Raw genomic sequence first — 13,134 nt, 5'->3', positions numbered from 1 at the left:
CGCCCACTCGCTTTGCGGAGAGAGCCGCGAAGGGACCGGCGGGGGCGGCGACGGGAGAGCTCGGCGGCAGCCGGAGGAGGTGGCAGCCGGGAGCCAGACCGGGAGACCGGGAGGCGGAATTCTGCTCGCGGCTCCGAGGCGCGCGCTCCCTTGGCCAGGGATGGGTCCCGACGCGGCCCAGCCCGTGCCCGGCCCGCCCTGCAGAGACTAACCTGCGGTTCCTCATCGTCCTGTGGACGCGGAGGTAGAGGGAGGACCGAAACGATTGCCAGCAGCCCCAGGCGGGACCTCGCGTTCTGCGCACCCCGCGCAGCGCCCCCAGCCGGAGCCGCGCCGGGCCGGCCGGCGAGGGAGCGGGGCTGATTGGCGGCCGCTGGCGGCCGGGGGGAGGGGGCGCCGCGCGGGGCTATGGCAGGTTCCGAGGCGTCCTAGCCCGAGCCCCAGCCCCAGCCCCAGCCCCAGCCCCAGCCGGATCCGAGCCCGCGCTGCCGCCGCCGCCTCTCAGCGCCCGGGGCCCCGCCGCCGCCGCCGCCGCCGCGCCCCCCGCGGGAGATGGAACAGCGGAACCAGCTCGGCGCCCTTGGATACCTGCCGCCGCTGCTGCTGCTCTTCGTGGCCGACGGTGAGCGCGGGAACTTTGCCGCCTGGGGGCTCGGGCTTCTTCTCTTCAGGGCCACCAGAGCCGGCTGCCCCGGTCGCCACAGCGGAGGAGGAGGAAGAGAAGGGGGAGGCTCACCGTCTCGAGCCGTCTCGCGTGCGGCCCGGGCCGCAGGGGTAGGGGGAACAGAGCAGCGAAGTGTCGCCACCGTGGCGCGCCCGGGTCATTCGGAGCGGGGCCGGGGCTCCAGCTGCGGAGGGGCGACGAGCAGGGCGCGGGAGTTGGCACGCCCCAGCCCAGCCCGGGTAGCGCGGTGAGCGGGAGCCAGAAGCGTAAGCCGCTCGGGGCGTCGGGGTCGACCCGGAGGGAAGCAGCCTGCGGCGGCTGCGGCTCGCAGCTGCGACCCGGCAGCGCTCTAGCGAACTTTGCTGGAGCCTGGGCCACGCGTGGAGCCGCAGGGTGGGAAGCACAAGGCCCGTGAGCCCGAGCCAGGCGCTTCGCTTTGGGTTGCCCCAGGCCCCCCCCACCTCCGCCCCCGCAGTTGGTCACGCCTCTCCCTTCCCCGCCCCCAGCTACGTTTACCGAAGTCCCCAAAGATGTGACCGTGCGGGAGGGAGACGACATCGAAATGCCCTGCGCATTCCGGGCCAGCGGAGCTGCCTCGTATGCGCTGGAGATCCAGTGGTGGTACCTCAGGGAGCCGCCGCGGGAGCTGCTGCAGGGCCTGGCGCTCGGCGCGCCCGGTGCCCGGAGCAAGGTACCGGCCCCGGGGTCATACCGGGCAGGAAAGCAGAGCGACGCCCTGAGGGGCAGCCCATCTCCCACCCTCCCCGTGTCCACCCTGTTGCCCCCAAGTCCTGTTCGTCCATTCGCTTCTCCCCACACCCCTTCGGAGGGCCACACCAAGCCCCTGAAGAGGCACATGTCACCCAGCTCGCCTGCTCTTGCTGGCTGACTGCGGGCCCGGGGTCTGGTGGGTGCTGGCTGCTGGAGGGGGGCCCCTTCCCCTGCCCCTGCCCCTGCCCTCTGCCACTGTGAGGGCCCCTGCGGCACCCAGGCCAAACTGTCCCTCTCCTCTGTGCCTGGATTCCGGAGGCCCGCAGAGCACCATGCACAGGCAAGCCCCCAGGTCACCTCCAGGGGGTGCCCCACAGCCCCTGCGCCTCTTACCCCACAGTCTCTAACGCACACCCTAGCACACGCACGCACACTTGTGCACGTGCACACACACAGCGTCCCACCCCGAGTTACCGCCTACGTCTCCCACTGAGCCCTGTGCACCGGCCCTTCCCTCCACTGTCCCACAAGGTTGGGAGAAACCCGGCTGGAGTGGGGGTGCTCCCCACCGCTGGCCTTCCAGCCCCCCCTCGTCCGCCGGCAGGGGTGCGGGGGCCACCCTCCCTCGGCCAGGCCCCATGCCGGCTGCACGCCTGCTTCCTTCCGGGAACGCTCCTGGAAATCCTGACATCTTCCTCCTGATCCCTTCCCTGCACCCAGCCTCCCCGGCCACTGCCGAGCGCTCCCAAGTCCCAGCCCTCCTGCAGAGGGTCCCCGCGCCAGAGGCGCCCCTGCGTCCCCTGAGCCTGAAGGCGAAGAGCCTCACGTCTCCCTCTCTCCCTCTCTCCCTCTCTCCCTCTCTGCGTTTTAGGTAACGAATAAGGATGCAACTAAAATCAGCGTAAGTGTGGCGCCCAGCGTGGGCCGCGGGAGACCCCTGCTGGCCGCCCCGCGCCCTGCAGCCTCCTCCCAGGGAGAAAGGCTCGGTGGCCGCGCGGTGCAGGCACTTGCTCGCGGCCTTGCATGCGCGGCTGCTTGGCGCGTCCAGGCGCCGTCTCTCGCCGGTAGCGGGACTGGTTTCCCTTTTGTACAAATCGAGGGCCCCAGGCTTGACTCTCCTCCCTCCCCTCTTCGCTCACCTGTAAAACTCTCCTTGGCCCACGCAGGCCCTGTGTGTCTGCCTGCATCACCCCTTCCGGCCTCTCTCTCCAAGACTGGTGTGGCTGCTCCTCCGTGGTTGGAGGGGTTGGGGGGGTCCCTGCTCTGGCCGGTGCGCCTCACCCCGCCCCCACACTCCCAGGGCCCTTGCTGGGGCTGTAGGCCCCAGGTCGAAGTGCCAGGTACTGCGGGCTCGCAAGGGGTGCGGGCAGTCTTGCCTGGCTTCCCAGAGCCGGGGCAGTGGGGTGTGTAACTCAGGGGGAGACGCGCCCACGCTTTCCCGGCGGGAACGCGCACGCGTCAGGGCCTGGAGACGACCAGAGCTAGGTTCAGAGGTGTCCCTGGGTGTGGAGCGGGGGCCACACACCGGGTGCTTCCCCGTGTCTCCACCGGGCCAGGGAGGTGGGGGGTGAGTGCTTTGTCCCTGGGAGCCTCAGGCTGACCCGACAAGGGCAGGTTCCTGGGTAGCAGAGGGCCAGGGGGGGCCAGCAGCAGCCTCGGGTGCCGCCCCCTTGGAGGGTGGAGGGTTAGTGGTGCAGGGCCAGGGGATGGGAGCAGGTATACCTGCGTCCTCCGAGGGCTGGGCCGCTTCCTGCGGCCACCACGCGGCCCACACCCCGGCTTCTGGAGTGCAGAAATCCCCGTGGGGGCGGGACTGAAGGCCGGGCCGCAGAGCCCTGCCTCTGTTCAGGCCCGGGGAGCCTTCGGTTAAGGTGATAGGGAACCGGGACGCAATACAGTGGGCGGGGCGACCCGGGTCCAGCCAGAGCTGGGAGCCCCAAGCCACGGGTAAGACCAGGGGCGGAAGGATACCTGGATCCCGGTGATGGGCACAGCTTGGTGGGGGGGAAGGGGCGGCGCTGCCGCGTGGGGGCGCGCTGGTGGGCGTGGGCAGCCTGCCCCTCCCGGCCTCCGACCCCAGCCCGCCCTCTTGCAGACCGTGCGCGTCCAGGGCCACGACATCTCGCACCGGCTGCGGCTCTCGGCCGTGCGGCGGCAGGACGAGGGCCTGTACGAGTGCCGCGTGTCCGACCACGGCGACGACGACACGCAGGGGCACACGGCCCAGGCGCTGCTGCGCGTGCTCTCGCGCTTCGCGCCGCCCAACCTGCAGGCCGCGGAGGCGGTGTCCCACATCCAGAGCGGCGGCCCGCGGCGCCACGGCCCGGCTGCCGCCCCCATCGCCAACCACGTGGGCGCCCCCGGCGCCGCGGGCCGCACCACCTCCGAGCCCAGCCGCGGCGACAAGAGCCCGCCTCCCGGGAGCCCTGCTGCCGCCGCTGCGTCCGTGGCCCGCACAGCCGCCGCCGCCGCCGCCGCCGCCACCACCACCGCGGGCGCTGCAGCCGCTGCTTCATCTGCGCCGCCGCCCCCGGGCCAGGCGGTCCTTCTGCGGCAGAGGCATGGCTCCGGTAAGGGCGGGCGCCGAGAGGGGCGCGCTGGCCTGGCCGCGGGGGGCGGGGTGAGCCCAGGGGTGGCCGCGCCGGTCATCTGCGTGTGCGTCCTCGCGGTAGTTGGTGACTTGGGTGCCCCAGGACCGCGTTGGGCAGCCTCGCTGCGGCTCTTTTTGCCGGTTTCCTGCCTTGACGGTTAGCTGCTAGAAGTCTCCACGCGGTGCACTGGTGCATGTGCGGGCTGGGGTGCGCGGAGCCGTCTCTAGATGCGGGCTGGGTGTGTCTGGATGCCGCCTGACCCCACTGAGCCGCGTGGCTGTCCGGCGGGGTAGCCTCGGGGGTCTTCATGAACATCCGGGGGAACCTCAGACCTCAGGCTGTGCTGTGAGGTGCGTCAGCCCAGCGGTGCTCCCCCAGCTGGCTGCGGAGTTTGCAGCCTCCGCCATCAGTTTAAGACAGCGCTGGCTGCCGGGACAGACAAACCCGAAAGGCCAGCGGCTTTAACACACGGGAGATGCATTGTTTCCGGCTCACGTCGAGTCCCGCTCTGGACTGGGGGAGTGGTGGCCCGGCCCCAGGAGGTCATTCAGGGGCCTGATGCTTCAACAAGTGGCTTCCGGGGCCGCTCACTCTGGGTGGGCACCAGCTCGCCGCCCACAAACAGAGGAGGCCAGGCTACATGGCTCAGAGGCTGCTGCTACATTGTATCCAGTTCATTGATTTCCTTCTGCTGCCTTTAGAAGGGCTCCAAGCCTGTGTCATTCCTGGAAGACCGAGAGCAGTTAGCCTCCGAGGTCATGTTGGTGGGGCTGCGTTCCCTCGGAGACCAGCTGCTGCAGAGGGCGGCAGCTGAGAAGTGGAAAATGTTACTTCCACCCTTGTTCCTGGGCCGGCACTCTGTCACCTCGGCTGGCATGGCTGCAAGGCAGGCTGGGGAATGTAGTCCTGGCTGCATCGCAGGGAAAGGGGAGTGTGACGCCTTGGGGAAGTTAGCTGCGCCGTGCAGCACACATTCAGTGCGCTGGGAAAGTGCCCACGGACGTGAAGGGTGCTCCGCTGACCGCAGGCTGGTTGGCGGAGGAAAGGCCCCTCCGCGCCGTCCTCTCGGGCCCCCGCAAGTACGCGCGAGTCTCGGCTGGAACGCTCCTCCAGGTGAAGCGGAGGCTTGGGAAGGCCGCTGTGCGGGCGGTGCGGTGTGACTGTGGGCAACCGGCTGAACATCTCGGAGCGCGTTTCTCCATCTGGAAAGCAGACGAGGCAGTCCCTGACCACCAGGGGGCGCCCAGTGTGGCAATGCCGTGTGCGTGTACACGGTACCACCACGTCGGGGCTGCTCCGGCCGGACATGGGACGCAGGAAGTAAAGCTGGGTGGCTGGCAGCGGGAGGCCAGGCTCCAGAGGCAGCAGGGGCCGCGAAGGGCTTTCGTGTCCAGGATGCGCTGTGGGAAAGTGGCCTTTGAGAGGGACCCGGGCAGTGCCCACGAAAGCGTTCCTGAGGCCAAAGTCCAGCACTCACTCCCGGGGAGCCGTCCTCTCCCCCGACGGGAGCCCGAGCCCCGCCACGGCCAGTCCGACTGCCCGGCACAGCTGGTCAGAGCTCCGAACCCCAGGCCGGCCCCAGGGCAGCTCCCCCCCATGGCTGGAAGGTGGCGGGGACGGTGGCTGGTCGCAGGGAGCAAGCGGAGGAGGCCGTTAGCAGAACCCGGAGAGGCCAGTCTGATGGGAGCTGTGGCCCCGGCGGAGGGACACAGCCAACCCTCCCCCGCCCGGCACGGCCTCACTCCCCTCCCGCCCTCCCTGCTCCTGCCCGGCCTCCCCCTGGGAGCTGTGGGGGTGCGGCCTGCAGGGTGGGCCCCAGAGCTCAGGACAGAATGGAGGAAAGCGGGGGAACCTGGGGGGCACCAAAGGAACACCCCAGCTCTCAAAGGGGGCATGGATTCCACCCCACCCCAACTCCAGGACACACCCAGAGCCGAGTTCCTAATGAACAAGGTGGGTGCGGGCCTGGGTCAGGCGGGTGCTCTGGCCGTGTCGGTTTGGCAACTCCCGGGCTGGCCCCCACCCACACACCTGCCCGCATAGTCGCCTGGTGAGCCAGAGGGGGCAGTCAGAGGTCCCAGGCGGGGCTACACTGCTGGTTTTCAGGTGTGCTCCTTCAGTAATGCCGGGTTGGGGGTGCAGTGGGGGGCGCTTAGGTGAACCCCTGCCCTTCAGCTCCTGCATCGCCCAGCCAGAAAACCCTTCCCACGCCGTGTGTGCGTGCCCAGAGCAGCCGGACACAGATTTTGCACTGAAAGTTTATATGCGAAAACTCATTTATTTCACATTTCATTTGTCACGAGACATTTTAATATTTGTGCTTCAAAGTAGTCTGGGCTGGATGAGCGAGCGTGACAGGGCCGGCCCGGGAGACGGCTCCTCCTTAGCCACGTCCGTGCATCTGGCCCCTGATTAATCGGGATGCTGACCTATTTTTCATGAGCCATTTGTTGCTGGTTGCCGTTTCCAGAAAAGAAAGAGAGAAAAAAACAAAACAGAATCCCTCCCAGACAAACCCTGTACGCTGGGAAAGGCGCCGAGATCGGCCTCCGAGAACTCTGTCTGTGGCGGCGGCTCGCACGCTGGCAGGAGGCTCCCCGCTGCAGGGAGCTGGGGGATCAGATCCGCGGCATGTGAACCTCTAATTGGCCTTGGGTGCCGGCTGCGAGGAGAGGCCCTGGGCCCCTGCAGAGAGCCGGCGGGGCATGGCACCGGCCACTTGGAGCCCGCACAGAGAACGGACTCTCCGAGTTTCAATCAACAGTGAGAGAGAGACGGCCAAGGCCACGGGTGTGCTGGCATCGGAGCGGCTGCCGCCGCCGAGAGCCATCGAGGGAAGCCTCCTTGGGTGTCGCCATGGCAACCGTAAACCACGCGCAGAGGGGGCTCTGAGCGAGAAGGCCATCGATCTGCACCCTTGCTCCCGGTGGATGGTGGAGCCGACGGAGACGGTACAGCAGGCCGGGCACGGCCACCCGCCCCTCCCACTGCCTCAGACCCTCGGGGACCTGAAACTGTCACCTGAAATCAACACTCTTCTCCCAAACTCCAGTCCGGTTGGAGGCGCGTCTTTAACGAGGAAGCAAATGTGGCAGGAGTTGCCTCAGAAAGGCGAGGCCCCTGAAAGGAACGCGCAGAGGATTTCGTGAAGGATGTGGCCGAGCCTCACTCACAGCTGGTGAGAGACGCACCCTCCCCACCGACAGCGGCCATGGGGGGGGGATTACTGGCCCCACGCCATCCTGTCATCAGGGCTGCCATGAGCAGGGGCCGGCGACAGCCACCACGGGCCCCACTGAGGAGCATCAGGGCACCCACGTGACTCCGGGGCAGAGCCATCTGTCTCCGGCCCTATCCGGCTGAGGCAATCAGAGGAGACTTCCTGTAGGCGGTGTGATTTCAGGGATCTTTGTCTTCCTGTGTAGGTCAGTCCTGGGAAAGTCTCTGAAGGCCTCACCTGCCCCCTCCTCCTCCTCCCCACTGTACCCCACAGAATGAGAAAGTCACACCAAATGGAGTGGCGTCACCGAGTGGTCGGTCCGGTCACGGCGTGGCCATTCTCTCAGCAGCTGGGGAACCCCCAAAGTGAGGACAGAACAGCTGCACTGTGATCCTAACGATGACAAATAATACGGAAGTTGCCTTTGACCGAGCGCCTACCGAGTGCCCCTCGTGAGTCGCGTGGCATTCCCTCCTCTCCGCAGCTCCGCCCCCTCCTCCTGCCTTCTGTCATCCAGCAGCCCCGCCCCCCAGCGGGCGGCAGCCTCTGCGAGGAGTGGCGTGGAGAGCCAGTCTTTCTAAATGTCACCGGAGCCAAACCCAGCACGGAGCTTCTCATTAAACCCGCCAGGTGCACGGGTTCTGAAGCGCTGAATGTTAAGGCATCGTCCCCAAGCGCCCGGGGGCACAACCAAGGTCAAGTGCCTCTGTAATGCGATATTGATCCGCTCTGCCCCGTGTGGACAGAGGCAGGGGCTGGGCGGGGCCCGCACACCGGAGCTTTATGGGGGGCGCCACACGCAGGCTGGCTCTTCAGACACCGCTGCAGCCCGGAGGGGCAGCGCGTATCACCGTCTCTGTCCCCAGTGCTGCGCTGTCACCAGGCACCCCCGGAAACTGACCCGAGGCAGCCAGAAGCTGCGCGTTGTCTCACGTAAGGGCCGCGGGCACACGGGCCAGCCCCAGGCCCCGCCAGTCTCGGCCGGATCCTGCTCGTCCTCCGGGCCGGCGCTGCTGGGAGGGAAGGCACACCGCGACGGATTCCCCGATCTGGCCTCCTCTGGGTGGGGGTTCCGCGGCTGCTGGGCAGTGAGCCGTGGGCGTGGCTTCGGGAGGTGCCCAGCCGCCCAGCCAGAGCACGAGGCCTGCGCATGTCCAAGCCCCTCCCCACCATCACCGCGCCCGCCCGTGGGCTCTGCCCTGGGCAGCTCAGCGGTGGCCGCCTTGCCAGAGGGCTGGTGTGGACAGGAAAGACGACGGTCTGCAGGCCCACCTGAGAGTGCCCAGCGCCCCGTGAAGAGTGAGTCCCAGGGAAGTGACCCAGGCAAGGCCAGCCCCCCTCCCCCTCCCAGGGCTGCCCACTGTGCCGGGGGGGGGGGGCGGGGGGGGGGGAACAGAGTGCAAACCCGAGAGAGGCAGAGGCCATGGATGGTCCGGAGGAAGCTCCGCTCCCCACCCTTCCCGACTGTCCGGTTCTTCTCCCGACGTTTCCGATCTTCCTCGCTGTTCGGCCAGCTGGCTCGTGGGCAGGCCCGGCTTTGAGTGCCGACACGTCATCCCCGTGTTGGGGCCTCGCAGCAGCTCCGGCCGCCCAGGATCACGCACTGTCCGAGACTTCATGACAACCGCGCCACCGCTCACCTCCCACACCGTCCGGCTGCATTCAAACCCCAACCCTTCAGCAGGTCCCGCACCTGTCATCACCCGGTCGTCACCAGTGCCCCTGCCAGAGAGGGAGGGGCGGGATCAGGCCACTCACAGAGAGAGCCGAGCTCAGCTCACGGCCTGCACCGGGAAATGCTCGCTGGATGCTGGTGCTTGGTGGCGGTGGCAGCTGTGGGACTGGCCAGCAGGGACTGCCTGGTGCGCCGTTGTGGGCCCGCTGGCTGCTCCTGCCGCTCGGGCCTGAGACTCTCCTCTGAGACCTTCTCCCTCCACACGAGCTGCGAGCGTGGAGCTTGGGGAGACGGGAGGAAGTGATGGGCCTTCCGGACAGAAAGTGCCATCAGGCTGCAAAAGGCTGGGCGAGGGGCTCTTTTTGTCTTTCTCTCTCTGTGCCGTTTCTTCCTCAGGGATTCATTTAATTCAGGGAGAGGGTGAGAAACATCGATTGGCTGCCTCCTGCACGCACCCCGACCAACCCAGAACCCACAACCCAGGCACGTGCCCTGACCAGGAATCAAACCTGCAACCTTTCGGTTTTTGGGACAATGCCCAGCCCATGGAGCCCCTCCGGCCAGGGCTGCCTGTGCCATTTCAAGGCGGGAGGGGGGGCCGGAAGTGGGGAAGACGCCACGCCCTGTCCTTGCCTGGAGGTGCTGTTTTCCACGAGTCAGGTGCTCAGTGAACAAGGACAAGTTCATCGTGGCTTTTCCTGTCCACCGCTAATGACACCACCGCTGTGTGGGCCTGGCCTCCCTGCCCTGCTGTGCGGGCTGCCTCCTGCAGGGGGCAGCAGCGGCAGGGGCAGGGAGTGGTGTGGAGCGTGGAGGGGGCGCAGAGTGGATGTGGGGAGACCACATCAGAGACAGGGACCCAGACGAGACAGGAGCGGGAAGGCGTGTGCACATGGGGTGCAGGCTGGGCTTGCAGGACAAGTGGGTGGGGCTGCAGACGTGCGGTTCCGCCCGAATTGTCCAGGAAGGAGGCCTCTGGGGGAGAGGTCCCGGCTGGCGGCTTGGCCCAGAAGTCCCCAGCCTGCCTCCCCCCCACCCCCGTCTCTGCTGGACCGAGGGTACTCGGGCGGACGCAGCCAGGCCGAGATTCGATTATCATTATCCACGTAAAAGTGGGTGTGGACACACTTCCCCGAGCATTTAACAAATTGAATCTCCAGGCGGGCGGATGAATCACTGGGGTCGCATTAGGGACTAATGTCACAGAGACGCACCCGGCAACGGTGACTCCCAGCACAGCCCGGGCCGCTGAGGCGTGCTGGCAGCTCCTGGGCAGCTCCTGGGCACACACTTTATGTAACCAGCACCTGCGACAGAGTGTTCGGAGCAGTATCCCTGGGCCATTACACTGCGTCAACCTTTTCAGGGAAATCGTGTTTCCAAAGACAAGTCCTCGGTGGGAAACGGGGAGGAAGGTGCGGGCGCCCTGGTGGCGGGGGCTGGAGGGAAGAGCCCCCGTGTCCTGGCCACCGGCCTGGGTGTGCCTCCGCCCTGGGCCTCGGGCTCCAGCCGTCTCTCCCGCCTGGGCCTGGCCAGGCCCACCCAGCTCCGCTGGGCAGGGCACGGAGCTGCCTCCACTGAGCAGGCACTGATTGAGTGCTCACTGTTTGCCTCACAGAGGGGTCTGGGGCACTGATTGAGTGCTCACTGTTTGCCTCACAGAGGGGTCTGGGGCACTGATTGAGTGCCCACTGTTTGCCTCACAGAGGGGTCTGGGGCACGTTCTGCCTTGAGGGACACGAAGGCCAGGGAGGGGATGCGTTGGATTTCAATGGGACTGTTACCCCCCCCACACACACACTGAGTGGTGGATCCTGTGAAATGGGCCCCCAGCACCCCAGCACCCACCAGTGCGTGGGTTTCAGATCCGGAACAGGTTCTAGACGGCCTCCTGTGAGGGGCGCCGTCTCCCCGCTGCTACTCCTAGGCCACCAGCAGGCCTGCCGTGCTCAGCCCCCGACAGGGAGGGGCTGCCCCCCGGCAGAGGCTGAAGGGACCATCTGTGGCAGCGGTGCGTTTGGGGTTCCGGCATCTCCTGCACTCCCTCCTCTCACTGACCCTGGGGGAAACACCCCGCCTTCCGGGGAGAAGCCTGGGGTTCCTGGGCTGCCTTTCCTCTGCTTCCGCCAGATGAAGACGCTGACGACAGGCAGGTGCAGAGCTGGGGGGCAGGCCGGGGGCCTGAGGTAGTGACCAAGCTGGAGCACCAGGTGGGAGGGACCTCCCGCCAGGATGGTGCTGGGCCACTCCTCAGGGACACTAGCCTTCTCTCCACCCCCAACCAGTGACTCGAGCTCCCCACTGTGACCCCAAGCACAGGACTGGCACAGAACCATGTGGGTGCCCAGCTGTGTGGTTCAGGCAGGGGCTGGAGGGGCTGGAGTTGTGGGCAATCATGGAGACTCTCTGGAGGAGGTGTGGGGGGGGTGTTGGGCCTTAAACGCTGAGGGCACTTCGTAGCATAGTATTAGGGGCAGGGGTGGGAGAGGGGCACACTGTGTTTTTGTTCAGTGAGGGCGGGACTCGGCCTCCCCTCTGCACAGCCTGCTTGAGTCTGGGTGCCTCGCCGTCTGAGCAAGCCGGTCCCTGGAACAGCCACGGAGCGGAGGCCAGGGCGCGTGGGGTGTTTCACGGGGGGGTCTGCGCACAGGCCTGGATCAGGTGCCCAGTAACCCTGCCGTTCTCTGGTCCCCGCAGGCACCGGCCACACCTACACGGCGGACCCACTCCTGTCCCTGCTCCTGCTGGCCCTGCATAAGCTCCTCGGCCTGCTGGCTGGGCACTGACCGGCACTGCGTCGGGGTCCTGAGCCCCTCCGTGCAGCTACCCTGCCCGCCCGCCCGCCCGCCCCTGGGGGCGGGGAGGACCGCCTCACCGATGGACACAGAGAGGCAGAGAGAAGAGCATGACAAAGCCCCCACGGGAAACGAATCCCTCGTGCTGGGGGGAGGTTTCGCCGCCATCGAGCGCCTGAAACAACACGTCCACTTTCCACAGGAGGCGGCGGCCAGCCCGGGCTGGGCGCCTGGGACTGGCCGGTCCCTGCCTCCCGGCATTTTCTTTTCTCCACGTCGCCTCCCGGCCTTCATGTGCACGAACCCCCGAGCCGCTGCCTCCAGGACAGGATGCGGAAAACGTCGGCTCCCCACCTTCCTGACAAAGCAAAATATTTTCAGTAGATTGCTGTGTTTAGGGACTTGTTTTCATTTACTTTTTTCTTCGGGGGCTTACCTTTTTTATTGAAGTAAATTATTTCTTTTGAGACATTTTGATTGAAAAAAGAGACATCGTATCATTAATTAAAATTCACTGTCGATAATATTTATTTTTAAATATGCATCAGAAACAAGTCCCGACACTTGTTTCTACACGGTATTGTATATTGCTGAATAACCGTTGAATAAAAAACGACTTTGAAATAAGCTCCCTACAGGCGTGTATGAATGTTAAGCCTCGGGCCGTCCTGTTCCCTGGGGCCAGCTGTTCCCTCTGCTGGAGGACAGCCCAGGGCACCTGCCCCAGGGCCCCCTGTGGACAGGAGCATTCCCCCAGGGACAGGGGACCCCGGAGAACCAAGCGACCCCAGCGACCCCCCCCCCCCCCCCCAGCCAGGCTCCTACAGGAGAGGAGCTCCCTGGGAAGGGGTGTGGTATCAGTGGAGTCAGCCTTTCTCCTTTTAAGCCAATGAGCCAACCCATTGGGCCGCTGGGAGATCACAGGTCCGGGTGTATTTGCTGTTACTAAAGTCGCTGCTGGCTGGAGGGGAAACCTGGGGCCCACGCGGGGCCTCCTTCCACACACTTTCTCGCTGCATCTGGAGATGGCGTCCAGCCTCTGAAACCCGCGTGTTCGGGGCAGGCCACGCACGTCTTACAGAGACAGACGCGCCTCCGGGGCTGTGGTTCTTCACGCCCTGACAGGGTCGCATCCAGGGCGCAATCTCATGGATTTGTCCCAAACCCAGCGAATGTTTAAACCAGCTGCGCGTCGTTCAGGTTGCTCGTGACATCGCCGTGTCCCCTGGGCTGGCTCTGGGTCAGGACCGCGCCTCCTGCGTGCACTTGACGAGCTCTGGCCAGTGAGCTGGGCGCGGAAGGGGCAGGCGTGACTTCCAGTGCAGGCGTCTGGTTGCCCGTGCAAGACCCAGGCCTTCTTCCCCCGGGATAGGAGCGCTGGACGACCCGCGACGGTCCACGCGGGAAGTCCTGGGCCGGCCCGGAGTCCCGCGGTTCCCCGGAGCGCAGAGCCTCCCCTGCTGGCCGGCACTGGAACT

The 13,134-nt window shown here is 66.4% G+C and overlaps 1 protein-coding gene across 2 annotated transcripts; it reads left to right on the top strand.

Moving 5' to 3' along the window:
• Positions 1–486: 486 nt before the first annotated feature.
• On the top strand, positions 487–11,701 carry VSTM2B (V-set and transmembrane domain containing 2B). 2 transcript variants are annotated; one of them, XM_028504041.2, is made up of 5 exons: positions 487–622; positions 1,171–1,355; positions 2,247–2,276; positions 3,471–3,945; positions 11,559–11,701. In XM_028504041.2, exons 1-5 carry the CDS (start codon positions 553–555, stop codon positions 11,645–11,647), a joined length of 849 nt encoding a protein of 282 aa, XP_028359842.1. In that variant the 5' UTR covers positions 487–552; the 3' UTR covers positions 11,648–11,701. The 2 variants fall into 2 exon arrangements, with proteins under 2 accessions (XP_028359842.1, XP_035869215.1); XM_036013322.1 differs by lacking the exon at positions 2,247–2,276.
• The last annotated feature ends 1,433 nt before the right edge of the window (positions 11,702–13,134 follow it).

Source organism: Phyllostomus discolor, chromosome 12 (assembly GCF_004126475.2).
Source record: "Phyllostomus discolor isolate MPI-MPIP mPhyDis1 chromosome 12, mPhyDis1.pri.v3, whole genome shotgun sequence".
In the NCBI taxonomy this organism is placed as follows: domain Eukaryota; kingdom Metazoa; phylum Chordata; class Mammalia; order Chiroptera; family Phyllostomidae; genus Phyllostomus; species Phyllostomus discolor.
The sequence above is the reverse complement of the archived record's forward strand: the minus strand, read 5'-3'. Positions and strand labels throughout refer to the sequence as shown.

Coding starts and splice junctions, on each gene's coding strand:
- VSTM2B (XM_028504041.2), top strand. CDS start 553: ATGGAACAGCGGAACCAGCTCGGCGCCCTTGGATACCTGCCGCCGCTG. Junction 623..1,170: donor GCTGCTCTTCGTGGCCGACG/GTGAGCGCGGGA, acceptor CCCCGCCCCCAG/CTACGTTTACCGAAGTCCCC. Junction 3,946..11,558: donor GCGGCAGAGGCATGGCTCCG/GTAAGGGCGGGC, acceptor TGGTCCCCGCAG/GCACCGGCCACACCTACACG.